Source organism: Arvicanthis niloticus, chromosome 4, assembly GCF_011762505.2.
Source record: "Arvicanthis niloticus isolate mArvNil1 chromosome 4, mArvNil1.pat.X, whole genome shotgun sequence".
NCBI classification, from domain to species: domain Eukaryota; kingdom Metazoa; phylum Chordata; class Mammalia; order Rodentia; family Muridae; genus Arvicanthis; species Arvicanthis niloticus.
Genome location: NC_047661.1, coordinates 21,102,959 through 21,130,615, shown reverse-complemented (window position 1 = coordinate 21,130,615; position 27,657 = coordinate 21,102,959). Strand labels below are relative to the sequence as shown.

At 42.3% G+C, this 27,657-nt stretch overlaps 1 protein-coding gene and 1 long non-coding RNA gene across 5 annotated transcripts in view; one reads left to right on the top strand and one right to left on the bottom strand.

Annotated features, from left to right (window-relative positions):
- Positions 1 to 1,057: 1,057 nt before the first annotated feature.
- Positions 1,058 to 8,459, bottom strand: LOC143441966 (uncharacterized). Its single transcript, XR_013109774.1, has 3 exons — positions 4,166 to 8,459; positions 3,455 to 3,617; positions 1,058 to 1,438 (listed from the first exon to the last, which is right to left on the bottom strand). It is a non-coding gene; the product is annotated as an uncharacterized LOC143441966 (long non-coding RNA).
- Positions 4,395 to 27,657, top strand: part of Dcun1d1 (defective in cullin neddylation 1 domain containing 1) — a 44,260-nt gene continuing 20,997 nt past the window's right edge. The window contains exons 1-4 of one of the 4 annotated variants that reach the window (XM_076932288.1): positions 4,395 to 4,525; positions 20,482 to 20,698; positions 22,504 to 22,672; positions 25,305 to 25,435. In XM_076932288.1, the coding sequence (XP_076788403.1) occupies positions 20,524 to 20,698; positions 22,504 to 22,672; positions 25,305 to 25,435 (475 nt within the window). In that variant the 5' untranslated portion in view covers positions 4,395 to 4,525; positions 20,482 to 20,523. Of the gene's footprint in view, positions 4,526 to 4,643; positions 4,707 to 9,040; positions 9,190 to 9,387; positions 9,775 to 20,481; positions 20,699 to 22,503; positions 22,673 to 25,304; positions 25,436 to 27,657 lie in introns of those variants that run through there. The other 3 variants (XM_076932287.1, XM_034500117.2, XM_076932289.1) reach the window with 3 other exon arrangements.

Below are 27,657 nucleotides of genomic sequence, written 5' to 3'. Positions count from 1 at the left end.
GCTGAGATAGGAGGATCACAAGTTCTAAAACAGCCAAGCTATAGTAAAAACCTGTCTTGAAGATTGTAGCAGGCAGCTTCGAGTGTAGCTACTGGTGGCAGACATTGTCATTATTGGGGCCATGGACCCCCACATCATGGACTAGACAGAAGAGTGTGCTGCCCACTTCTACTTTTCTTCTGTATCATGAAGTGGTTAAAAAGTGTTTCCTGAGTCATCACTGGCCACTGTCATCCCAGCTTCTTATCACATTCTCTTAAGATCCAGAGGCGATACGTCATAGCGGTGCACAGACATTTATGAATGACCAAGTAGACTGCTGTTTAGTGTCTCCAGATGCCAAGAGCCAATTGGCTGTCAGAAGAATCTGCATGTCAACTGTCAACCTAGTGTTTCAAGAGATCAGACTGTCTAGCCAATGCTGGCTTCGTCATGCATCATACAATACTTGTTATGATCATGACTGATTTGGGTTATTGTTTAGTTTGCGAGATGCAGTATAATACAAATATAATGCAATTGAAAAGAACGGCTTCTTTCCAAATTAACTAATCTTGACATATAAAACTTCTGGTTTTTAGAAACAAAACAGAATCATCTCAGCTTGATATTTACTGCTGTTCATTCTTCAGACCCCAGTTCACATGTTACCTCTTCTAGAATGAGCAACACTGCCTGTCAGCTTGCACTGTTTGCATTGTCTTCTTTACCCTGAACACAGGTTATGAGGTGGGCCTTTCACGGATGAGGACCCTGGAGCTGAAGAGGTTAGGAAATAGGCCACTATCACCTCTAGATAAAATGACCAGTTTAGTTCAAGCACAGAGTCTGGCAACTCAAACTGGCCTCTCCTGTTGACAAATTAACCTTCTGCTTGCTGTGCACGCCACCCCCCCCCCCCCCCCAGCACTTTCAGTTTTCTTTTTTTTTTTTTTTTTCATTTTTTATTGGATAATATATTTACATTTCAGATTTTATCCCCTTACCCCATTCCCCCCACCACCCAAGAACCCCTTTCCTATCCCCCCTTCTCCTACTTGCAGTTTTCTTAGAGACTTCACCTCACACAGACTCCATAGGGCTTGACACAGAACTCCTAGTTGAGTAGCTTGGGAAGGTCTGCCAGAACTGTATGTTTCTATTCTAGAGTGCAGTGACACACAGATGTTCTGTATGTTGAAACAGGTGACTTACTGAAAACAGCTATACTTCCAGAAACTTTGGCACAGGAAGGACTAAGTATTTATTTAGTCAAACTTTGGTTTCCAGTCAGGGGAAGTGGACCTCAGAGAAGGGAGGTGTCATTTGCCCAGTCATGTAGTGATAAACAAAGTGGGACATATTTCCCTTCTGTGACTAGCTCATGCAACCCTCAGGCTTAGGTCAAAAGCTTCAAATGCTATGTCATACTCCAGTTTGCAAGTTGCAAAACAAAAACCTGTAAAACAATAACAAACAGAAAACTAACGGGTCTGACCTTCAGATAGCAGAGGTGCCATTGAAAATTCCAACCCCAGTGACTTTGTACTTACCAAAGCTGTTTATTAGTTCTACTGAATATGCACCACCCCCCATCTCAAATAAGCCAAAGCCTCTCTCAGGCCCCAAATCAGCCAACTTAACCCCTGGCTCAGTTCGAGTAAACTTAGATCTTGAGATGTGAGCCACGGAATTCACCCCAGGAATGCAGCCCAGCTCATTTGCATAGGAGTGTGGTATTGTCTTACTTCAAGGCTATGCTCTTACTCTGTAGGGCTGAGTCCAGGGATGAAGAATAAATATAACCTCTCTCTCAACCCCTCCCAATGGCTGCTTCTTCCAGCTAGGCCTGACCTGCTGGTTGTGCTGTTTCCCCCCTCACACCCAGAGCTCAGCAGGCCTGCCCAGTCACAAGCCTCAGGCTTCCTTCCTCCACAGTCAACATCCACCCCACCCATCCCATTTGTAGTCAGGGTTATCAAGAAAACCATGGGACCTCTTCTACCACAACACAGAAGACAAAAGCAAAGACAACCTTCAAACATCAAATTCTCTAAAATCCAGTTTGGGTCCATCCTAGTAAGCTGAGGTGACAGCCTATCTCACTGCTGGTCAAACAGAAGCTGCTGCACCACAGCCCACGCATAAGGGGTCTAGCCCAGTCACTTCCTCTATCAATTGTGCTAAAAGGTTCTCCTTCATCTCTCATGCTACATTAAAAGGTTCTTAAATTTTCATATAGTAAACCCACTGGGCTTCTTTGCCTTTTGATTTTTCTCATTGACATTTATTTCTGAATAGATATGCCCTGAAAATGATCATCTCATAATATAAGCAGACAGATGGGGTTCTCTGTGTAGCCTTGGCTATCCTAAAACTACTTCTGTAAAGCAGGCTGGCCTCAAACCCACAGAGCTCTGCCTGCCTCCACTTCCTGGGATTAGGTGTACGCCACCACCCGGCAGCTTTTAGTTGTTTTTATGATTCTTGTTCGTTTAGCATAACCTGAGTCTGATATTTTCCATTTTCTAATGTTTGCAAAGAAATTTAATTCTTGAAATTCTTCCCATTTGTCCTAAATAATTTCTTTGAAACTATTTCCCTCTGAAATTATCACTGTCTGTGGGTAGGAAAGTACAAGGTCAGGGCAAATTAGGGGTGAGGTCAAGGTCAGGCTTGGCAACTTAGGCAGGTTCTGACTCAAAAAAAAAAAAAAAAAAGTAAAAAGAGGGCTAGAATGTGGCTCAGTGGTAGAGGGTTTGCATGCTTGGCATACACAGGACTTTAGGTTTAATCCCCAGTACCTCAAAACAAGTTCCCTATACACACTTAAAGATATTCACATGCACGCATGCACACACACTCACTCAAACACACACACGTTTGAGACCGTACCTCATATAGCTGAGGCTGCCTCTGACTAAGTATATAGCCAATGACAAACATTTGATTCTTCTGCCCCACCTGAGTGCTGGCATTAGAAGGTATGCCACCACACCTGATTACGGCTGCCAGGGGAAATGAGCCAGAGCTGCTTACATGGTAGGCAACACTATCACGTGAGCTGTGCCTCCAGCTCTGAGATGGTTACTAAGATTGTATTTTAGTTTTCTCTTGTCCAATGTTTTGTTCCAATTGAACTATTTTAACTTCCCAAGTGCTAAATGTCTGTGCTTTCTATTGGCCATACATAAATATTCCAGATTTACTTTGCTTTGTCTTTATTTTCTGAAGGTAAGAATAATAACTTTGGAGCTGGAAAGATGCCTCAGTTATTAAGAGACTGAATACTCTTCCTGAGGATCCAGGTTCAAATTCCAGCATGAACATGGAGCTAACAACTGTCTTTAAGTCCAGTCCCAGGAGACTCAACACTTATTTCTAAGCTTCAAGAATCACAGACATTTTGTAGGCAAAACACCCACACATATTAAAAAAAAAAAACCCTCAATAATAATTTAAACAGAATACTAACTTCCCATGATTGATGAGCTTCTGCTTCAGGCCAATCACTGCCCAGGCCTGTGCTGACCAAAGTTTAAGAGTTGTTCCTACAGACAGGACCTGGGTGGAAGAACGCAATCCTTCTGAATTGTGATGTGCTTCGGGCACGAGTACTCACCCAACACAAATCCTACCTGGAAAACAACATAAAACATCCCAGTAATACTTTACATTAAACATATATTTGGGTTAAATGTAGTGTTAAATGATAGATGAGGCCTTTAAAAATTTTTGTAAATGTCACCATGAATTTAAAATAGTTTCCCATTTTCCCACATGTGGTGTTACATTTGTGAAACAATGGTGGCCTATGAATGTCACACACTCAGAATGGCAGGTAAGACTGATTATATTTTCCTGAATTTTTTCTTTCTGTTTTGTGAGATGGGGTCTCAACTGTGTGGCTCTTGCTGGCCTGGAACTCAAGATTCTTCTGCCTCAGTCTCCCCAAGCTGGGATTACAGGTGTGCAAACTTGGCAACTCCCCTGATCTGGGGGATAGTTCACTAGCAATCAATCAAACAGACAAGATTTTTGTGGAATTTTATTAAAATTAACACAATACTTTCATTTTTACTTGAGAATACCAAGCCCTAGAAAGAGAGTTTTATACCTTGTGTGCTATCCATTCACTGAAGATAGGAAGCAGTAATAGTTTAATAATAGTATTCTTCTGCCATACCTGGTAGAAGATGTCTGAGGAACCAAGAGCATCAGCCTTGCTCTGTGGACTCCTTTCAGTGGTCATGGTCTCCACATTGAATTCATCCATTGAAACTGAGACAAAGTTGTTCAGGATGGATACCTGAGCAGATGGGGGAGGGGGGTCTCATCTAGGAAGGACTGAGCCTACTTGGGTAGAGAGGCAGATTCACTCTGGGACAGTAGGACATTGTGACATCAGCAGTGACAGTCTTGAGTTTCCTATGATGAACCACCCAGTCCAAGCTGTCACTTGCTCCAAGCCCAATCCTCTACCATGAGTGTGAAACAGCTAAAATCAGCAGATCCGCATGGACCTTGAGGTGACAGACTGGTTCTGGTGAATATTCCTATTTTCTATTTAGAAGGTGACCCACCAAAGCATTACATTTTTGTTATTAATTGGATAATGATGCCTAATTCCCTGAGGTTTTTCCCTTTGTCCTGATTAAGGATTCCTCTTCGAATGGTTCCGAATGTGGAGGAAAGAGTCCCAGGCAGTCATTCCTTCAGCTTCGCTGGTAACGTTTACTGGGGCAGGGGACAGCAAAGGCTTGTATTTCTAAGCCTATATCTTATATTTTTGGTTTGAATTGGGGCCTGTGGCCACCACGGATTCCACGTGAGCCATAAGGTTTAATCCTCAAAAAAGGCTTCTCCCTTAAACATGTATATTTTGGAGGCTGAGAGTAAAACACAGAGGCACAGGTGTGCTGAGCATGTGTGAGGCCTGGAGTTCAATTTCCAGCACATGCGCTCACTCACATACACACACACACACACACACACACACACACACACACACGTTATACTTCTGCATCAGAAAGCTCTACATGTTATTTTATTCAGGCTAAAATATGGTGCAACAGTCAAAGCCAGTACACATTTATGGATATGCAAGCCTGGATACAATAAGCCCATTTTACGTAAATACAGGACTGAACTGCATCCACCCAAGTTATGAGTGAGACGCTGGTGACTCTGTGGCTCAGACTCATGCCTCAGAACTGCAGTTGGGTATACAGAGCTAGTCTGCAGGTTTCATTTTAGATAAAGGAACTACCAGAAAGGTTAGCAATCTGTCTTTTCAGATTTCTTCTCTTTCTGCTAAATACAGATTCTATAATTATAGACTTGGTTGTACATGTTTCAGTAAACAGAGTTGCATTGATTTTTATCAGTGAGTTTCACCTTAACATGAAAACTTTAAGCTTTTGCAACAATGCTTTCCAAATTGGTCCTACCTTGGAATGTCACCTATCTACAAATACTATGCCATTATAGTTATGGTGTAAAAAGAATGTGTGTATGCATGCATGCAACACTGGATTTCAGCCAGATGTTTTCAGCTTTTTTTTTTAACTGAACCAAAATTACTGCTATAAAAAAGTAGTTTTTAAAATTATGTATTTGCGGGGCTAGAGAGAGAGCTCAGTAGGTAAGAGAGTCTGCTGCTTAAACATGGGCACCTGAGTTCAGATCCCAGTGCCCACATACAAGTTAGGCATGCCGATCTGTAACCTCAGTAGCATGGGGGTGAGGCTGAGGTAAGAGGACCATTGGAGGCTGCGGCAGCTTCCCTATCCAGGTTCAGTAGGAGACCCTGATTCAAAAGAGTAAAGCCTAGAGTGATAGAACACTGTATCTGATCTCCTCACTGGCCTCCACATGTGTGCAAAAGGTATGTGCACACCTGCACACAACACACAAACACGCATTCCTGTATTTGCAAAATAATAAGTATTTGAAACAACATGTTAATGAGAACCTTTCTGTTAATCAAATATTGTAACTTATGCTTTATCTTCAGGAACCTTCCATTAAAAAAAAAAACAAAACAGTAACCAGGACAATTTTAATGAACATGCTTATCAATAACAACGGTTAGTGCTCTCCTATTGAATTTGGTTCTGTAACCTGGAAATGTAGGATGGGCACAACTGCTGTTGCGTTATCATATGACCATGTGTATAATATGCATCTGCCAAGGAGCATGACTGTCATACAACAGAACAAACAGCATGGACACTGTTGTTATTATAACTTTTTTGAGCTAGGCTCTCACTGTGTGCTTCTGGTTGAGCTGGAACTTGCCATGTAGACCAGGCTGGCCTACACCTGCATCATGTGCCATCACACCGGGTCCAGCTGTTACTGTGATCTGTCAGGTAAACATTCTGCCACTGAGCTGTATGCCCACAGCTCTGTGCAGTCTTAAGACCAATGGAGAGCATTAGATTATTTGATTATTTTCTTTTAATTTATACAACTGCTACTGTAGTGAGAGAGACAGAGAGAGAGAGAGAGAGAGAGAGAGAGAGAGAGAGAGAGAGACAGACAGACAGACAGACAGAGACAGACAGAGAGAGAACAAGAGAAAGATACAGGTCAGCTTCTTACCCAACACTGAAAACTCAAAGATAAGCTGGCTTAGTGGGTAAGACATTTGCTGTATAAGTGTGAGGATTTGAGTTCAAATCCCCAGAAGTATGTAAAAGTAGGTCACACAGTTCACGTTCCCACTACTACAGGGAGATGGAATGCAGACACTGAAGAATCCCCAGAAGTTCAAGGGTCAGCCGGTCTGGCATATCAAGTGGAAAAACAACAGGGACCCTGCTTTTAAACAAGTGGACAGCATGGGCTGACACCTGAGGTTGTCCTCTGATCTCCATACAAATTGTATGGCAACAATGGTCCCATATAAAAACAAAACAAAATTACCTCAAAGATGGGTGTGATCAGATCTTTGCCCTGGCTTTGGAGGCAAATGATTATCAGATGATGTCCTAAATCTGATCCAGGGGTCATGAAACTGCGAAGGAGATGCCCCAATTGCAGAATCCAAAGATATAAACTATAGTAGCTAAGAGAACACATCATAAGCAGATTGTCTGCGTCTAGTTCCCAGCTTTATTATTTGCTGTGTAACCTTAGGCATGTTACTTACTCATTCTGTATTTCAGTGCTCCCTACAAAATGAGTGTAGCTGTGACCTGAAGTCTGCATGAGTGTTATAGACTTAGATAGTACAATACTTGGGGAGTCCTCACTCTTGTGACATAGTGTGTCAGGGACAAAATAAGACCAAGCCAGGAAATATGAAGTATGATAAGCCTCGCACTGAAACAGGAGCTGCATTTGTATGGAGCGTCATAACAAAGAAAGTAGAAAGATGAGGGGGAGAGCTGCCTATGACTCCAGAGAGGCTCTTGTTAGGAAAGTTCTCAGAGACTTCGAGGAAGAGACTCCAGTCTGCATTGCAGACAGACAACTCTGGTACAGAAGGAAAAGTCTAGAGAAGATGGGGTGGAGGACACACTTGCCTGTAATCTCAGGCAGCTCAGGCAGGACTGTTGGCTGTTAGCCTGGACTACATAATGAAACCCCATTTCAAAGGAGGATGGAGAAAAGAGGGTCCTGATGAGAGAGGAACCCTTGTTAAGGGGCAGAGCTAGAATACAGGTTTGCTCAGGTGATGAAATTGTCCAGCTTAGACTAATGGAGATGAGGTAGAACCATTGTGTGCAGTTCTGATAATTAGTGTGTGTGACGAGAAAGCAGGGGAAAGCAGGTTTAGGGATAATTTTCTGGCTTTGTAGAGCTTTGGGGGGGTCTGTGGAATGAGCAGAATTTGTGTTTAGGACATGCCACTGCAGAGCTTTAGTTAAGAAGTAGGACTCACTGGAATATGGGCAGGGTCTAGGAAAAAGAATATATGAAGAGATTCTGGATGGTTCTGGGAACCCCACCACTGAAAAGCCAGAGTTTAGCTAGCAAAGAAGAATGGTAAGAGGAGAGGAGACTAGAAATAAGTGAAGTTATGAAAAGTTATGGAAACTGTAGGAGAATGTGTTCAAATGCAGAAGAGAAAAAGGTCAAGTGGAACTAAAAATCAGCCCCTTGGAATTGGCACATAGGGAAAGAGAGCTTTAAGAAAACCTACAAGCTACTGCAATAAAGTCTAATGGAGTGTAGCAAGAGACTGAGTCTTCTTCGTTAATATTTTAGGTTGCTAGGTTGAGTTCCTAGAGAATATCCACAAGTGTGATCCAGTTTCACCCTTGCTTTTGCTACTTGTTATTTTCTTATGGCCTAGCAAGAAGCTAGCCACATCAGTGTGTATGTACACACACACACACACACACACACACACACACACACGGTATAAAGAATGAATGGGTGACAGCAGGTCTGTAGTGCCAAAGATCTGCCTCTGCAGGACTCTGGGAGCTCCCACCACGTGGCTAGTTCTAAGCAGTAGCAGGAAGCCTTGAGGAGCTGTTGTTTTAACAGAAACTTGGAAGATTGTTAACTTCAAGGGCTGATCTGGTGTTGTTTGCCGGTGGTGAAGGGAGACCCACGTTTCGTGATGAAGATGCGGATGGTACTGTTGGGTGCCATATACAAACCTGGGCAATCTTGGACAGCCTTTTCTAAGTGCCGTGCCTTTGTTTTATTTCCGTCCTCTGCAGGGAGTACTGTATTTCCTTCTCCTTGCAGCACACGTGCGTCCTGTGGACCGCAGCTCAGCAGCCAGGCTAGGTCAAGCTTTGCCCGTCCACCAGGCATGACAGTGACTCTAGGCGCAATAGTCTCCCGGATTCTTCCAAAAACTTACCCGGGAACTCTGACGTGGAGCTATTAGGAGCGCACGGAGGACAGGACGCGGCCGTGACGAGGGCGCTCTGAGTGGGGGCGCAGGCAGGGCCCCGGCGCTTCGTCCTCACTGTGTCCGCGGCCGCCCGCCGCGCGGGTCTCAGCGCGTGTCCTCAGCCCGGGCGGCCGGGTCGTCCGGCCGCTCGCGCCACGGATGCCGGCAGGCCAGGCCGCCCACCCCGGGGCCCGCGCCCTCCGCCTCCCGCGGCCCGGCCGCTCCGCGGGCCGCCGCACTGCGCATGAGCGGGAGCCCGGCGAGCCCGTGAGAGGCGCCGCCGCTGCCGCCGCCGTCCATTCGCTGCGGAGCCGGAGGAGGAGGGGAGAGGTCCGGAGGACACCAACATGGTGAGGCACCGCGGCGCCGTGCCGCCCGGCCCGGGCCCCCGGCCCCGCTGCGCTCCGCTACCGCTGCTCAGCCGGCGCCCAGCTCGGCCTGTCCCTTCCCGGCGCCGCCGCTACGCGAGGGCCGGGCAGCGGAGCGCGGCGGGGCCTAGTCGCCGGAGCGGGGCCGGGCGCGGAGGCGTTGGGGGACGGCCCGCGCCCCATTGTGCGGCCGGGCGGCGCCTGGGCAGCGGGCCTGGCGCTACCTGGTCCCGGCCGGGTCCCTCGGTGCTGGCGGCCCCAGCGAGCCGGCGTCGGCCTTGCCGGTCCGCGCTGGCGCCAGGCGCCCGGGAGTTGGGGCGGCTCGGCTGAGGCTCGGTCCCCGCGAGGGGACTGGGAGGCTCCGGGCTGCGGACGGAAGTGCAGCCGGGGGACCCGAGACCTGCTGCCTTCCGAGCGCCTGCTCTATTTGCTTGGGGTGGGAGGAGTAATTGCTTTATTATAGCAGTTAGGGACCATTTGTGATTCTTAAAAAACAGTTTGTCAAGTTGCTCCTCTCCTGGTTTTTGTTTGGGTGAGAAAAAGTCACGGAAGCTGGAAGACGCCGTGGTGAGCTGAGTCCTTTGTCATTAAGTACCTGGCGATGCTGGTCACTGCTTTTCAGTTTGGAAGTATACAGTCACACCTTGTTGGAGTTCCCGGCAGGCAGGCCGCTTGGAGAAGAGTAAAGCGATGAAGTCTTTTGCTCCGGAGAGCTGAAAGGCCTCTTTGGGGAGGGTGTATGCCCCAGTCTTCAGTCGTGGGGGGTTGTTTTCGCTCAGTGACACTTATATGGCCCCAGCCTCCAGCTGCCTTGGTGTCATGTATTTTGTGGTTTGGTCCCATATATTCAAGATTTCTCTTCTGTGCTAAGTTCGTAAAACTTGATATTTGTAAGAAAGTTCAGGTTAGTGTTTGGATTGAGAGTACAGTAAAAGTTCAGAGACCCAACAAAGAGTCTACAGTTTCTCCTTTAATTATTTGAACAGGCCTTGAATATTACTCCTGAACCCCCAAGAGTTTCCACTCTCTTACTGAGGTGCTTTTAGCAGGCTGAAATAATACAGTGCGCGCGTCTCTGATGGACATTCATCACGTGTACGAATGCAGTTTCCCACAGCCCACAAGAGACACCTGCCCTCGAACACAGTGCCTGCCAGTGCTCATTAGGAATACAGGATTCATGCTGTTTTAATGAGAACTCACTTTAGGTTAGAACTTGTAGCCTTCTGTTCCTTTGGTTAATATTAAATTAGCTTATTTTGGAGCTTAGCCATACGTCATGCAGTCGTACTGGTTATTAAGATGCCCTTAATTTAAAGCACTTTCTATATGCCTTGACTCATTTAATGTCACATGTTACTGTCTTGGTATGATCTTGTTAGTTTAGAAAGCCCATATGGGTCTATAAGAATCTTACAGTAAAAGTATTTCATTATAAATTTATAGTTGTTTTTCTAAACGTTATTAAACGGTTTGGTGAGGATGTTAGTTTTGTTTTTGGTATGTGCACCGCAACTAATGTCTACAACAGGAATTATTGTCAGTTTTAGGAAAGACATAATAATAGAATATCTCATATTTTTATAAGGGGCGGGGGAACCAGTTACCTACCTCTCATACTCACACAGAGACCAAAAATAGCCCAGGGCTGGGATCAAACCTCGGCAGGGTTTCATGCATGATAGGCAAGTGTATTTTAAGAAGTATTCAAAACATCTGAGTTTTTTCCTTATTTATTAGATGACAGGACTGGGTTTGTAAACTTCTAAAGTTCTACCAAGCTTAGTAATGTTATGATTCTAATGATTTTTTAAATGTGTAAGATATGTGTAGATTTTTATAAATTACAGAAGCTTTTAGACTTACAGTGTCTTAGATCACTTGATATGTCCCCAGCCCCTTTACAGAAGGAGAAATCGAGGCTCCAGAAGGTTTTGAGGTTCAGATTTGTAAGATGGTTACAAAAATGTAACTATTTTCTCCCAGTCTGTCATTTGCTGATGTTTGTGGTACATATAAATAAGTCTTTAAAATCACATGAACTTTAGAAAAATGGTTGAAAATTGCATTAAGATTAAATTATAATAAATAGGAAAATAACTATTACAATAACTATGTTAAGTAGCAAAATTAAAATTAATGGGTTGTTAATTACTGCTTTAATGAGTTTAAAATGTATAGACTTTGAAATGTATAATTATATTTTCTGCAAATAGCAGACCCTGAAATGCAGTGTGTAAATCTGTTCTGGGTTGTTCATTAGAATTTGTTGCATATATTCTATATATCCACAAGTAAAGTTAAAAAAAGGGTCTGATTGCTTTTGGTATTCATTAGGTATCTGCCATGTACTTCACATTGTGAGATATATGTGTATATATCAGACAGAAACCTGGAAAAGTCAGACAGAAATCTTGGGAAAGTCAAAAAATAAACGTATATATTTCTTTCCCTACAGTTAGAAGGTGTTACATGTTATTGGGCAAGACACTATCCAGGGAAGGGAATGACCAGAGGAGCACTAGGGCCGGGTGGAAGTGTGGATACAAAATAACAAAATCCTATCTGCACGACTGATGAGATAACACCTGAGCAAACGGGGAGTTGAGAGATGAAGCCTTGCAGAAGTGCATCTGGGAGGCTGGTAGCCTAGAGCAATGTGTGACATGAGTTGAAGAGGTCACTAGAGCAAAACTGGGAAGTAATAGGTTGTGCTTTGCCTGGTGAACATTGGAAAGATACCAGAGTTTTTCTTCCAAGAGAGACAGGAAGCACTGCTAAACTCTGAACAGTATGGCAGCTTTTCTTTTGTCTCAGGTATCCTTTTACAATATGATGATAGTCCTTTAAGAACAGGACTCTCATTAAGTTTGTTTTGAATTCTGTTTCACTATGTAATGTTTAATACAACATTTTCCTCTAGCTGTTCTAGGGGTAATTTAAAAAAATATTCTTAAGTTGTTGGATGTTTGGGTGATTTGCTACATCAATTACTGTGTGCAGAAAACTTGGCTTTTAAGGAGAGAAGAAATTGAGATTTTGAGAACATAGTGCATGCTAGTCTGACAGCTGCTAACCATGTATCCCTACGCCCACTTGTGGAGTAGGCAGTATTACCACCTCCTGTCAGCGGAGCTGGCAAATGTCTGGTGGGTTAGTGATGTGAGCAAGGAGAGCTGGTTTGGGAAAGAACAGAGACTACAAACAGGGTCCCTAACTCCATTCTTGATTTCTCCCTAGTTCTCACCCCCCCCCCCCATAAAAAAAAAAAAAAGCAAGCAATTTTTCACTATTGATAAGGAATCTCTGGCTTGTCAGACTCTAGGTTCTTACATCGAATCCAAGTTGCTTCTATTATAAATCAAATGATCTGACATAAACATTAAATATGTAATTGAAAATTAAAAGTCTTGGTATATGGTGAAAAACATTGCAAATAAACTGAGTTTGGTTTTTTTTTTTTTTTAAGTTGTAAAAGAGAGGACTCACTTGAGTCTAGTGCCTTTTTATTTGGGTCTTTTAGGTTGGGGCATATATAAAGAAAAATCAAGGGAAGCCATTTTCACACACAGCTTTTGAGGTACTAAGGCTTGTGCATGGTAAACAAGTATCTTACCATTGCCTACATCCCCAGCCCAAGAAAAGACTCTTTTTAAAGGACAAGATGTGCAGTTCTGGACATGATGATGATATGATGCATACTTGTAATGGCAGCATGCTGGGAGGTGAGACAGGAGGCTCACAAGTGGGAGTTCAAGGACAGCCGGCACAACATAATGAATTCAGAGATAGCCAGTGCTGTATAGTAAGACCCTACCTCCAAGCAAGCAAGCAAGCAAACAACAAATCAAAACATAAATAGCACTCACTGTGTGGTGTTTGGACCATGACAGTTGATGAAGAGAAACAGTTCCAAGTGGGATTCAGTTGCTGTGTGGACAGAAACAAGTTCCTGAGTAGCTAAGTGATTGCTTTGACACACTACTTTAGGTTAGTACCCCTCAGCCAAGAGAAAGCTCACCAAAGCCATCTTCAGTATGTTTGGGAAATGTTTTAGTATTGTGAGTCTAAATTGTAACAATTTAAGAGATTTATTTTTCAATAGTAATTTTCTTTTTTAAAAAAAAGTATTGAATTACACTTTTGAGTCCCTCACCATTGAGCACAGTGATCAGTTGATGAAGTATATACTACTTGTTAGGTTGCTGTATTTTAATTTTAATAACCATTTATGGGACTGAGTGTTGATAGAGTGCTTTATAAAGCCCTGGGTTACATTCCCATGTATCTATAAGCTGGCCATGGTGGCATATACCTGTAATCCCAGCACACTAGAGGCCTAGACAGGAGGGTCAGAAGTTCAAGGTCATCCTTAGCTATATATGGGACACAGGAGCAGTTTCCATCTTACATTTAGAGTATTTATTGCATTATAAGAGTATTATTTAAAATCTGAGTAGATAAGGAATCTTAAAATTAGGTTCTACTTTTTAAGGATCTTTATGTAGTTATCTGTGAAAAATTAAAAATACTCAGTTCTTTGGGTTCTTTTTTTCTGTCTTTTAATTTATTTTTTGTAGAAAAATACTTATGGAAAGAGAAAAAAAAATTTAATTTTTATTTATTTTTGAGATGAGATTGCCAAGGCTAGTCTCCAACTCTTGGGTTCAAATGATCTTTCTATATCAGCTTCCCAAGTGGCTGGAGCAAAATATATCATTCCACTCAGCTTGGAGAGGAATGATGGCTATTATGGCTGCTCGTTATCGGGTCAAGCAGGGAGTTAGGGGAGCTCAGTTGAAGTTACCAGCAAAAGTAAAGTTGAAGGAGCTTGTTTCTGTCCTTTACCATATGTAACTAGAAGTTAGTAAAAATAACTTAAATAGTCAAACATGTTTTGTTAGGAAATCAAGATATTATTCCATTTTCAACAACAGCCATCTTTGGAGTAATCTAACAATTTCAAGGAGTAATGGAGAGAAATGTGTTTAAATGTTAAAACCCATTGAGGGTCAGGTGTGATTGAGCAGGGGGGATGACAAGACAGGGTTGTGTGGACTCAAGACTACTCAAGGCTGCGTGGTGAGGTCTTGGCCAGCCTGGGTTACAGTGTGAGCATGATCCTGTCTCAAAAATGCAAGCAGCACTCTATGCAACCATTTTGAGTCCTATAGATGAACTTTCTGATTATATCACTGTACACAGAAATTATACAGAGTACTCCATATCCCACCCAGTAGCAGGATACTGCACATCTCTCAGATGGTGCAGGAAACTAAAAAAATGAATAACCCACACGGGTCTAGTAGTAAGTAAGTATTCTATACTACAGATTATAATGAAAAAGAATATTCTGTATTCAGGTTCATTTAACTTAGTATTGGAAATTGTACCCAGTTTCTTAAGTTTTTAACCTGTCTGTTTATATTTAATGTCAAGCCTTTTTCATTGGAAAAGGAAACACTGACTTCTTCTAGTAGCTATAGGCTTTTTGTTTCTTTATTCAAAGCTATAGATTGTCATCTGTTTAAAAATAGACTGTCATGGAGCCATAAATATACTTTTCTTCTTGTTTTATTATTTGTCTTAAAAATAACCCTACCCATTTACCAGCAGAGCCCTAAATAGATGTTGTAAGTTCCTGTATTAGCCTGGGTACTAGTCTGGGAGCCAGTGTTTGGGGAGTCTGTGTTAGAGTGGTGATATTTACCTGTGAGCAGGGAGCTCTGGATTCTGACAGTGTGGATGGATGGAGAGTGCTGCCTTCCACTCCCTGCACTTTCTGCTGAATCAGCGTTTGCACAGGTGTAACCTGTATTCTCATGGTTACCGGAGGGTATGTGTGGAATGAGTATAAGAACTGTGTTCTTTGAAGTTGGGCACCATACTGTCAGTACCAGTTCTCTTTTTGGTGAGTGTAGATGCTACTCTTGAGACTCGATTTATTTTTTCCTTAAGATGGGCCCAGTGAGACCACTTTTCAGAGTCCTTATATGTAAATCAAGATGATCCATTGACTCTAAACCCAGCCTGGGCAGCTGAGACAGGACTGTCAGGTTTCAAGCTAGCCTGTGGCCACAGAGGGATATCTTAGCTCTCCTCTGGGTCCCCCGATTCCCAAAAAGGAGAAGAGAAAAGAAGAGTAAGTGGCTAGCATAAAGTCTGAAACAGTAGTAACTGAAACACAAGCTGTTAGTTTTTTTGGTTATGGTCATTATTTTTCATTTACTATTTAAATATGTTTTGTTTGCCTACCCCTGTGTCCACCGATATTCTTGCTTAATTTATGGACTAATAAGAATCATTACTATGTACAAGTTAAGGTTAAATTAATTCAAGTTCAATGCCTAGAACTATAATATTTTGTTTACTGAAGCAGAGATTAGTTTTCTCCAAATCATACTGCAATTAGGAGGTACAGTGTGGGGTGGGAACCTTGCCGTAACTGGGCTTCAGCATAGAAATTTTCAATAAACCATGCTTTAGTACCTCTGCAGTGAAAGGAAAGATGTACACAGTTTACTCTTACCTTAGCCTGACTTCCCTGGAGTAGAACTTTGTCCCCAGGTGAAAGTCTTCCCATGTAATTGACTTTTCCTGCACTTTTGGCCTGTGATCTATGGGAGGGCCATTTGTAGTTGAGTGTTTTGGGTATGAGTAACACTGAACTGTGTTTACAGCAGACTTGGTCTTACATAAGAAAAAGTAACTCACTAGACCTAAGCTAGCATTTAAAAATCTCATAGGAACCTAAAAATGTTAAGCACATGCTAATCACATAGGAATAGCCAAACAGAACTTTTCAAAAACGTATTGCATTTATTTATGTATGGGGCACATACTGCCACTGTGCACATTTGGAAGTCAGGACAGCTTGTGGGAGATTGAACTCTGTCATCAGGCATGGTGGGGAGTGCCTTTACAGGCAGAGACATCTTACTGGCGCCTACAGACACACAGAATCTTTAATGATAGTGACACATGCTCGAAAAGGTTATTTTGATTTTGAGTCTCACTAAGTAGCCATGTTAGCCTGGCACTTGCTTTGTAGACTAGGCTGACCTTGAACTCACACAGGTCTGCCTTCTGTGCTCATTAAGGTATTCTGATATTTTGAAACACTAACTCTTATGAACTAGATACTGCATTTCAAAAATTAATTCCAAACCCACAGAGGTGACTTTTAAGAGGCCCCAGGCTAGGTATCCACATGGGCGTTCACAATCATCTGTGACTCCAGTCCCAGGGGATCCAGTACCCTCATCCAACCTTTGCAGGTACTTGGTGTGCATGCATGCCTACAAGCAAAACACTCAGACTTTAAAAACAAAACCATTTCTTTGAAACTGTGGGCCTGAGTATTTTAATGGAGTTGAGATGGAAGTTGAACTTAGGGATAAGAAGATGAACATTTTGGAGGGAAATAAATGAATGAATCAGGTTTTTGTTTGTTTTTTTACAAATACCGTGTCCTCGTTAAAGTCATTTCTGTTTTGAAAATTTTAGGCGTTAGTTGGCCAGGAAGCCATTTTCCATGTCCATGGTTTTTCTTGGAGAAACATAATAGGAACACTTTCTCGACTTTACTATTAAGACTTTTTCCTGTAGGGTAATACTGGGCTTCTGTTAATCTAGTCACTGTGTTTTGTGAGTTCAGTGATAAAATATGCTTGAAATATTGTTTGGCTAGATCCAAAATACTATATTTAATTTTTTTCTCAGATAAACCACTCATTTTGGTGCCTTGGGATTAAATTTGCAGTGTGTACTCTACTGCTAAGCCACACTCTTTTTAGGAAAAGAATTTTTCTCAATATGATTCTTAAATGTATTGAGTTTAAAAAGGAGGGGAGGGAACACAGAAGCTTAAGCACAGAGTGGTCTGTGTTCACAGTGTGGCTGTTTTTTATTTTATAAAGCAAACAGGTGAGTTTTACTGTTCAGATTATGGGAAATTTTCTGTTTTTTTTTTCTCCCCCACCCCACCCCTCACCTTTCATTTTTCCTTTTTGGTCTAGAATAAAAACAAGACTCTTAACACAGCCTGAGTATTGCATGTCCTTGCACTATTGACTTTTCTTGGAAACTTGGTAGTATCTTAGTGGCCTTAACACTCGAGGATTGAAGAGTGGACTGCTTGTCATATTTACCAGCCACTGTTCTAGCCCTTTAAATACATGAAATCTCATCTTCACCATTGACTACTGAATCATTGAGGCTGTCTCATGGAAGAAGGTCTCCACTAGGTTTCTAATAGCAATAAAAAAAAACTACTGCCAGGTGTGGTGGCACATGCCTTTAATCCCAGCACTCAGGAGGCAGAGGGTCTCTGAGTTTGACGCCAGCCTGGCCTGTAGAGCTAGTTCTAGGACAGCCAGAGATAGGCAAAGAAACCTGCCTTGAAAAAACAAGTTTAAGAAAAAGAAAAATCCATTTTTCTTCCCCTTCAGTCTTTTCTCCAGACCCTCTTGTTTCATGCTTCCCAAGAGTTCTGTTTAATCTAGTAACCCTTTTCCTCTTCCTCAGGTTGGCAAACTTCTGATATCATGCTCTTGCCCAGAACCACCTGTGAGGCCTGGGAAAAGGAGCTGGGAATGTTAGTTGTGAATGGCCTGGGCAGGGCCAGGTGTAATTTAGCTAGGAGAGCCTGTGGCAGCAGTACATCCTCCTGGAGGGAGGTGCTGGCTAAACTTGCTCTCAGTGCTGAGCTGGAAGGAATGCTGTCAGCCGGTTACAGGAAGTGCAGGCTGCTTATCAGACACTACAGAGCAGGCAGACACTGGACGTCTCCTTACCGTCCAATTTGCCCCCCTATCAGTTGTGTGCCAGGTGCTGCTCATTTGTTTTTAGGAGATTACACATGGCTAACCAGCTCCCTTTTAAGAATGTTTTTATTTCCTCGCAGACTAAAAATTTATACTTGAACCAAATGAAATCGTTAATTGTATTTAAAACTAAGATGTATGGCATGAAATGAAATAGTTTGTGTAATGTTGATAGTTGGATAAGGCAGTCTTTTATCTTTTCCCTCACCATTTTCTAATGTCTAGCCTTCCATTAGGAAGCCACCAATGCAGTGAACAGTTCCTGGCTTGTAGAAGTTGTTTATGTTGTGCCTTTTAACCTTTAGGTTCCTGGCTTCAGCAGGGAGCAGCACACTGGCAACAGCAGTGCTGTTGGACTAACGTCCCAGATAAGGCACATTGTCTTGCTGCCTCCAACTTTAGGGAATGGAGAGAAAGCTACAAAAGATAATATCAGGGTTAATTCAAAAGTACTTTCCAGGTTCACTTTCTACATTGTGCAGTGGCCCAAGAGCACTCAGCTACTTTAAAGGGGTATAAATGTGATACCCAAGCAGAAAATATGCCGTTTCAGAAAAACTTCCACGGTTGAAGTAAAAATAGATTTCTTGTTTACTTTCAGTTAATTAACTTTCAGGGATTTAAATTATTTCCTTTTTGGTTTAGTTCATCAGGATTGTCACTGAACAGTGCATTAAAGGATATGAATACTCCTAGGTCTTTGAGAGATGCATCCTGTGATGAGCTGCAGCAGCGGCTCTCAGCCTTCCCAATGCTGGGACCCTTCTATGTAGTTCCTCATGTTGTGCTGACCCCCAGCCCTAAAGATATCTCTGTTGCTACTTCATAACTGTAATTTTACTACTGTTATGAGTTGAAATGTAAATGTCTTTGGAGGTAGTTTGCCAAGTGGTTGTGACCTGTGGGTTGAGATCACTGGACTGTAAATGGGGTTGCTATGCAGAGCTGGTAGGTCATCAGAGTACAGGAAGATAGTCTATTTTACAGTCCTTGTTTCAGTGAAGGAGAGATGATGGAGTTCATGTTGTGAGAAGTTTGTTTCCATCCGTGAGTGTGCAGCTTCTTTTCCGTCTGTGACAGTGCCACAGCTTCTGTCTTTGAGTCTCTTGGAGATTCTCAGAATGCCCTTCAGGTAGGAAGGGGCCTAGAAAAATCACTAGGATTTGAATTCCTGAGGCTCTTTTGTTCTCTCGTTTCTTTTACAAAAGCTGGGTGATTTTTTTATGAACAAATTACTTAGCCTTCTAGATCTGTTCTCTCCTATGTTCAGTCATTAAGTTGAAGTTTGTGATCTGTCACTTGGGCCAAATCAGAACCTCAGGGATTCTTAGTGGTGAAGCTTAGCTTAGACTGCAGAATACTGTATCTTTAATGCATTTGATCCGCCATTTACATTGCAGTAGTCGAAGATTACTTCTGCTGAGAAGACAGAATTGGGACTTAAGAGTGCAGTGGGCCTTGAACAGGAGACTGGCTCCAGTGGGAGGGAGGGCACGGCTCTTGACAGCAGCAGAGTGGAGAGCCAGCCTACTGCCTGTCTTACTTTGCTTTGGGTTTCAGTCAGAAGTGGATCCTTGTCAGTGTAGGGCATGTGAAAAAGGAAAACACAAAGCCTCTTAGGCATAAGCAAAGTAAAAGAGATGATTTCTTCTAGGAAAACAGAAGGGAAAGAATCCTAGTAAGAGAAAAGTATCTCAGGGACGGGTGCGGTGGCTGAGCTGGTAAAGAAAGGCACCTGCCAGCCACCAAGTCTGATGGCCTGAGTTCTGCCCCATGTTAGAAGGGAGAACTGACTACTACAGATTGTCTTTTGACCGTCATACTAGCATCTTGACATGTATGTGCCCTTAAATGCACATGCACGCCCGAGCACACACACACACACACACACACACACACAGAGACACACACGGGGGGGGGGGAGGGAGGAGAGTAAATATATAATTAAAAGAACCCTTTTAAAGGTTGGATAGAAGTATGATAGGTACTTCTTATTTGAGGGAAATGTGAGGGAATTCTCCTAAGAGTTACATGTTTTGTAAATACCAACTAGGAGAAGTGTAGGATGTTCACCACTCCATTCTTGTTTGCTGGACAACACAAACCCAGGCAGGTAGTGCTGCACTGGGCGTTAGGACTGCAGCCAGTGCCTGTTTCACTTCCGTTCCCATGGTGCTTTGGCTCACTGTCTGGATGTCATCTTTGATGTAAGGAGGTTGAGCTCCCCTGTACTGTCTCCATCCTCCTTACCTTTCCAGAACTCTACCAAACTTTGTCTTTCAGATATTTTTAAATTGTCTTGCTGATAATGATAGATCACAAATAAGTCTTAGTAAAAGTGTTTCCATGTTTTGTGGGAAAAAACGAAACCTTACTAATGACTACAGTTAGCTACATTGAAATGTGTAGTGATACTACATAGTTTCAGTTTGTTTTCTGGTTCTCCTAGAACAAGTTGAAATCATCGCAGAAGGATAAAGTTCGTCAGTTTATGATCTTCACACAATCTAGTGAGAAAACTGCAGTAAGTTGTCTTTCTCAAAATGACTGGAAGTTAGACGTTGCAACAGATAATTTTTTTCAAAATCCAGAACTTTATATACGGGAGAGTGTAAAAGGATCGTTGGACAGGAAGAAGTTAGAACAACTGTACACTAGATACAAAGGTGAGTATTTGATTTAATGTTAAAAGTCGTGGGCTTGCTCTCAGCTGTTGTCTTCCCAGATTGTGGAGTTCAGTGTACTCATGAGAACTACAGCAGATCCTGGAACTCACAAGATCTCGGAAGGGAACTCCTCTTTTTTACTTAATCTCTTCTTGTCTTCTCCCCTGTTCTGCAGTTTGAGAATGGAAGAGTGGAGGCAATTTTTCCTTTGTGTTTGTAAAACTTGCTGAGCCAGGGTTAAGAAAGTCTTGTATAATAACTTTTTGTAAAGTAACACATACTTTAAAAAAGCCACACAACTGAGATTAGTGATACAAGCCTTCATCGCAAAGGTGAAGGCAGTCAGATTGAGAGTTCAAGGTTAGCTTAAATTGTAAGACTATCTTGGAAAAAGGAAAAAGCAGAAAAAAAAGAAAAACAGGATAACAGTTTGTTTATCTGTTTCTTATTCTCCTCAGGGTATGTAATAGTCCAGTATGGATACATGCATGTCTTTTATGTTTTTACACAGATATATAGAGAGTTATTTTCAAAATTTCCCCCAAATGGGATTTTATTATATCCATAATTCATGCTCAAAAGTGTTGCTACATACCCAGCCTGTTGTACACTATTGTAACTGATAATCACTACCAGATATTTTACATCTTTTCTCTTTTTTTAATTAATTATTTTATTTATTTACATTCCATCTATTGCCCCCTTCCTGGTCCCCCTTCCCATAGTTCTTCATCTCATCCCACCTCCCCCTTGCCTCTGAGAGAGTGCCTCTCCCAACCCCCCACCCCATGCCCAATCCCCCTTAGGCCCATCTCCTCCCACTGAGGCCAGACCAGGCAGTCCTCTGCTGTATATGCGCTTGGGGCCTTGGGCCAGCTAGTGTGTGCTCCTGGCTGGTGGCTCTGTCTCTGGGAGCTCCCATGTGTCCGAGTTAGTTGAGACTGCTAGATTTTTTTATGGGGTTACCCTCCTCTTCATCTCCTTCAGTCCTTCCCCTAATTTCTCCATAGGGGTCCCCAACTTGAATCCAATGGTTGGATATAAGTATCTGTGTCTGTCTCAGCTGCTGGCGGGGCCATTAGAGGAAGCCGTGCACTTTACGTTGTTTTAGCAAGTCGTGTTTGCCAGCAGTGTAGAAGAACCTCTTTCTTTGCATGTGTCCAGTTTTTTAAACAGCTTTCCTTTTGTAAACATTAGATATTTAAACTGTTGAGATTAAAGACTTGAACAATTGTGGTAAAATGAATTTTGTTTTAAGTAAAAAGAGTTTGTAATTTAACACTGGTTAATTTTGAATACTTAATAAAATATGAGTGTCTTGACTTAAAAGTCTTTTGTCCCTGTATAGGCATGTCTGATTTTATTTGTGTGTGTGACATTTTCACATAGATGACTGTGTGTGTGTGTGTTCTTTGTTCGTTTGTTGTTGTTTTGACATATCTCACTATGTAACTCTGTCTATTCATTCTGTAGACCAGGCTGACCTTGAACTCACAGAAATCTGCCTGCCTCTGCCTCCCTAGTACTGGGACTAAAGACGTGCAGCACCAAGCCTGTGGCTCCATTAGTGAGATTTTTAAAAATTAAATGTCTGACTACTTTTACATTTTCCTGTACACTTTAACAGTACTACTTAGGGGTGTGCTGATGTAGGCTGTTATATGGGGAAACATTTGTGAAAACAATACAGCTTCATGTCTCTGGTATATTGTGATTTGTTTTAAAATAGAAAATGGGACAGTATCTTTTGTTATGAATATAACAAAGGATGGCACTAATGTTATTTTGTATTGGTGTTTTTAAAGACCCTCAAGATGAAAATAAAATTGGAATAGATGGTATACAACAGTTCTGTGATGATCTGGCCCTCGATCCAGCCAGCATCAGTGTGTTGATCATTGCATGGAAGTTCAGGGCGGCCACACAGTGCGAGTTCTCCAAACAGGAGTTCATGGATGGCATGACAGAGTTAGGGTGAGTATGTAACTTCCCGAGGAGACCAGGCACTCTCTAGGAGACGATGGAGCTTCGTCTTCAGTTTTGTCTTCTGCTTTAAATGGAAATTTAAGTTTTTACTAGACTACAAAGAGTACTGAGTCAGTATGTTGTTTTCCTGGTATTTTCTGGGTTTGCCAAATGCCTGTAAATTTTGTAGCCTTCTCTAACTGCATTGTTCCAGTTATTTGTTCCTAGGAGTCACTAGAATTAAAATTATCTGACATTAGTGTTTAACATAACAAAGTAAAATGAACAATTATTTCCTATTTTGAGGCTGTATATTCTGGTGATAGAAATGTAGATTTTAAGAACTAGAGGGTCTGTAGAATTATTAAATGCTTTTGGCTCTGCTTACTGCCTCGATGGCTGGTTAGTGAACAGGTTTGAATAAGTAGATTGCAAAGTCAGGTAAAAGTTTGCTGACAATTGCTAGTTGGCTGACGGGACTGCAGAAGTAGTCTGAAAGCTGCGCACGGTGGGAATCCCAGCCCTTGGAAGGCAGATGCAAGAGGACCAAGAGTTAATGTCATCCTCAGCTACATAGAAGCTCAAGGCCAGCTTGGCCTGCAGTGTGAGATCCTATCTCCAAAATATAACAGAACCAAAAAATTAACATTGACCGAGCAGGGCTTTATTCCAGTAACTCTTTTGCCTATCTCTTCATAACCACTCTGTGAGGGAAGTAGTTTACTGACCCATAAGAGATAATAAAAGCAGGTGATATTCCAGTCGGGACTACAAGCAGGATTCTGCTTACTGAGTTGGAGGGGCTTTGGAAAGCTGGGCAGTCAGGACACAGCCTCTTCAGTCATTTGACCACAGAAGATTTAAAGAAGTGCTGCACCATGTAAGAGAGAGCCTGAATGTGTGAAGGGTGGCGGTAGCTGCTGCCACCCCTGGGCTTCATGAAGTGAGCCAGCCAGTCAGGTCACAGTTCAGTCCCTGGGAAGAGGGCAGAGCTGCAAGAGCAGGATGCCTGCTCAGAAGCTGTTACTGTGGTGGATAAAACTGGTTAGAGGGCAGGGGCAGGTGGGGGTGGGGAGTGGGGGCCTACTGTAGGAGTTGTCGGCACTGGTAGCACTGGGACCTTTCTGACACTAACACCATTCCCTTGACTGACAACAACCTGGGTAAAGTTCCCTTTCCTCCCCTGGCCTTTTAGCCTTGTAGACCCTGTAGTCAGTAGACCCTGACACTGAATGAGCTGGCAAGAGAAATGATGTCCAGAGGTTTGTGGCTGGCAATACAAAGCAGGGCAGAGCAGGGTGGGCTTACAGGAAGAGACAATAAGTTAGTAATGTGCCCACCCTGTCTTACAGCCAAGCCAGCTTGTCCTGTGCTGCTGGGCTTCTGTCAGAGACACATTTCACTAGAATTATGGAAAAGCAATGTCTCTGCTTATGGAAAATATAATAACAGTGCATTCTATGAAATGTTACAGAGAATGTAGAAGGAAGATAGAAGTGTTTAGAGGATTGATTGGGTTGATTTGTTTGGAATCTTTAAGACACAGGACACTATGTCATAAGGCCATTGCTAGGAGGAAAGTTACTTGGTACATGTTGAAAGTTTTGTAAACATAGAGGAAACCCTAACTCTGCTTTAAATGATTTAGTTGAAGGCAGTACAGGTTTTAGCTAGTATTTATTAAAAGCAAGTTTTCAAGAAGAATACATCTTTAGCAAGAGGCCTAGTTTGGAAGGTATTCCTTGGACTACCTGCAGCTCCAGCTGTCCCTACCACAGTAAAAGAGTTGGAGACGGGGCAGATTTTGTATATCCTTGTCTATTCATGGATGCAGAGTGGAGTCTGTAAGTCCCTGTGTTGAGAGTTTAGTAAATTAATATATTTAAAAAGAATAGCCAGTTTCTTTTAGGAGTAGTTATTCTAACATTTCATCATTGTGGACCTTGTCTTCTTTTTTACGCCAACTCTAGACAAGAGTTTCCCTTCATCCATGGCTTTTGTAAAGTTTTAGTGACTCATAGTTCACTGTGTTCACAAGTTGTTGGTTGAAAGTTTCCAGAAAAAAAAAATCCCTAAGTTTTAACTTGGGGATCATTTTGAGTAGAGATGTAAGACTTTAAACTGTCCTGCTGTCCTGCCTGAAGTATAAGCTGTTTTTTTGTCCGGCAGCCCCCACTGTACCCTGCCTGCCTGTTAGTCACTTAGTGGCTTTCCTAGCTACCACAGTGGTGGGGGTTCAGGTGGCCCAACTTTAAAGTGTAAAGACAGCAGTGCTGTCAGTTAGGACATGCCAGAGAGCAGTGTCTTCTCTGTAGAGAGAACACACGGGTAGCATTCAATTACTGCATAACTATTGTAACATTAGTTCCGATTAGTCTCTTGCTTTGTATTTTCTCTGTAAGTTGCACTTTGTATCACAGCTGTGTGTGTTTAGGAAGAAGCCATGCATATCTGGGGCATAGTGCTCGCCAAGGTTTTAGGGTCAGTGAGGGACTTATGTAAAAAGATGAAATCCCATCTGATTTTTTTTAAGCATAAGTTCTAGGAAACAAATGTAAGCCCTATTCATAGAAATAATTAAGTTAAGTTTTTAATTTATAGTGAAAAGTTAACCATTTATAAACTTAATTTTATAATGTAGATGTGACAGCATAGAAAAACTAAAGGCCCAAATACCCAAGATGGAACAAGAATTGAAAGAACCAGGACGATTTAAGGATTTTTACCAGTTTACTTTTAATTTTGCAAAGAATCCAGGACAAAAAGGATTAGGTAAGAATATTTTAAAATTATATTTGGTATTTTACATATATTTAAATACATTGATAGTATCACTTTTGCAATAGAAAATCTTGTGGTTTGAACATAATGTTATGAAAATACCAGCTTTGGAAAACACGGAGCAGTGACTAGTCAGGGAGCTGTGGGCACGGTGCAGCAGAGGGTCGCGTGGAGGTCTTATGCGAACCACTGAATTATTAAAACACAGAAGCTCTAAGTACAGAACAGAAGCGGCCCTTAGTATTTCACTGGCATCTGTTTATGGGCTCTTTTTCTCCATAGAGGCTCAAGAAAGTTTTAGGGTTGTAGGACCTGCAAAGATACTGTTACAAGATCATCATTGAGTCATGGATACAGTGCCCAAAAACTCCATTTCTGGGTCTTTTTTTTTTTTTTTTTTTTTTAACATTTGGAAACTATAAGAAAGGGTGAATGGTCATGACTCATAATCTTACTGGGGAAGCAGTAAACAGTGCAGAACATCTTTGCTCTGTGGTATCACCTCATTTTAGGAGAAGTTGAGATCAGCCAGTTTGTCCTAAATGCAGTGTGCATCCTTTTGCTTTGGGAACAGTTAGGGGCTATGAAAGTAAAAGGTGAAGTGGAATTTACAAAGTTCCTAAAAAGCTTAGACAGCAGTAGATAAGAGAGGGTTCCAAAGAGGAGGAGTAATTAAAGCCAGAGAGATTGGAAAGTGCTTTCGAGGCTTTGGGAGATTGCAGTGGAAGGCTTGTTATCTGGCTGGATAAAGAAAGGCAGTAATATTGAAGGTCTGGGGGCTCCCACACTTAGAGATAAGTTGAGACTATGCAAAAGAGAAGGCATTGATTTGATTTTAGAGAGACAGGAAGTTGGTGAGACACAGTACAGCTAAATTAATAACCATAGGCTTCTTTTGAAAATGGGACAAAAATGTTTTGAGTTGGAGTATGTGGGAGTTTTTCCATGACAGTGATCTAGTTGATTGTAAGTTTTTAGGGTACCTAATAGTGAGCCAGGTTTTACACCTATACTGTTCATCAATGCTGAAGAATTTTATTCTTTCCTTCAGCAAATTACTCCTGGATACCAGATACATAGATACAGAATCTAGACTTTTTTGTTCTTAATTTGAAAATGAGAAAACTTAGGCACAGGAAAGGTAAATCATGGATGAGGTGATGGTGGTTTCTTTGCTTCTGAGATGCTTAGGGATAGAATCAGAGCCCTGCACATGCTAGGGATAGAATCAGAGCCCTGCACATGCTAGGGATAGAATCAGAGCCCTGCACATGCTAGGGATAGAATCAGAGCCCTGCACATGCTAGGGATAGAATCAGAGTCCTGCACATGCTAGGGATAGAATCAGAGTCCTGCACATGCTGGGGATAGAATCAGAGCCCTGCACATGCTAGGGATAGAATCAGAGTCCTGCACATGCTGGGGATAGAATCAGAGCCCTGCACATGCTAGGGATAGAATCAGAGCCCTGCACATGCTAGGGATAGAATCAGAGTCCTGCACATGCTAGGGATAGAATCAGAGCCCTGCACATGCTGGCCAGATATCTGCTAAGCCAGGCCCTGTACTCTTCAATTCTTGAGTTTCATGCTCTCACTAGCTGCCCAGGCTAGTCAGAAGTTCACTTTTGCCAGGCAGATCAGACCTTGAACTTTCCATTTTCCTGCTGGGACTCCCAGGCTCAGCTTTGCTGTTTGTGCATTTGCTGGTAGGGATGAAGCCTAGTCCTCTGTGAGGGAAGTGCACTGCATATCTGTGGAAGATACAGTAGCTGGAGAGGCTAGTGAGTCCTCTTGTGTTTTAGATTGAACATCAAGGAAAAAGATCAATTTTATGAGTAGGGATTAGTCCAAGGAAGCAACTAGAGAAGAGCCAGAGAAGAGACAAATGTGTACGTGTAATGGAGAACTCGCTGGGAGATGAAATGGGACTGAGTTAAGGATTTTTAAAATGTTTGTAAAATGAAGTTCTAATGCAGTTCCTTTTTGAACCGATTGTTCAGTATAAGCACGATCTTGCTCTTTTCTTTAAATACAGCTGAAATGAACACATAATTACACAATTAGTGGGGTACAGCATGATGTCAGTGTATTTATACAGCACAAAATGATCAGATTGGGTGGATTTCATTACTATGGAAGGCTTTCCTTTCAGGATGAGACAGAAAAAGCTACACTGCCTACAGTTAGACACTGGGTATCCTAGCCATTTCT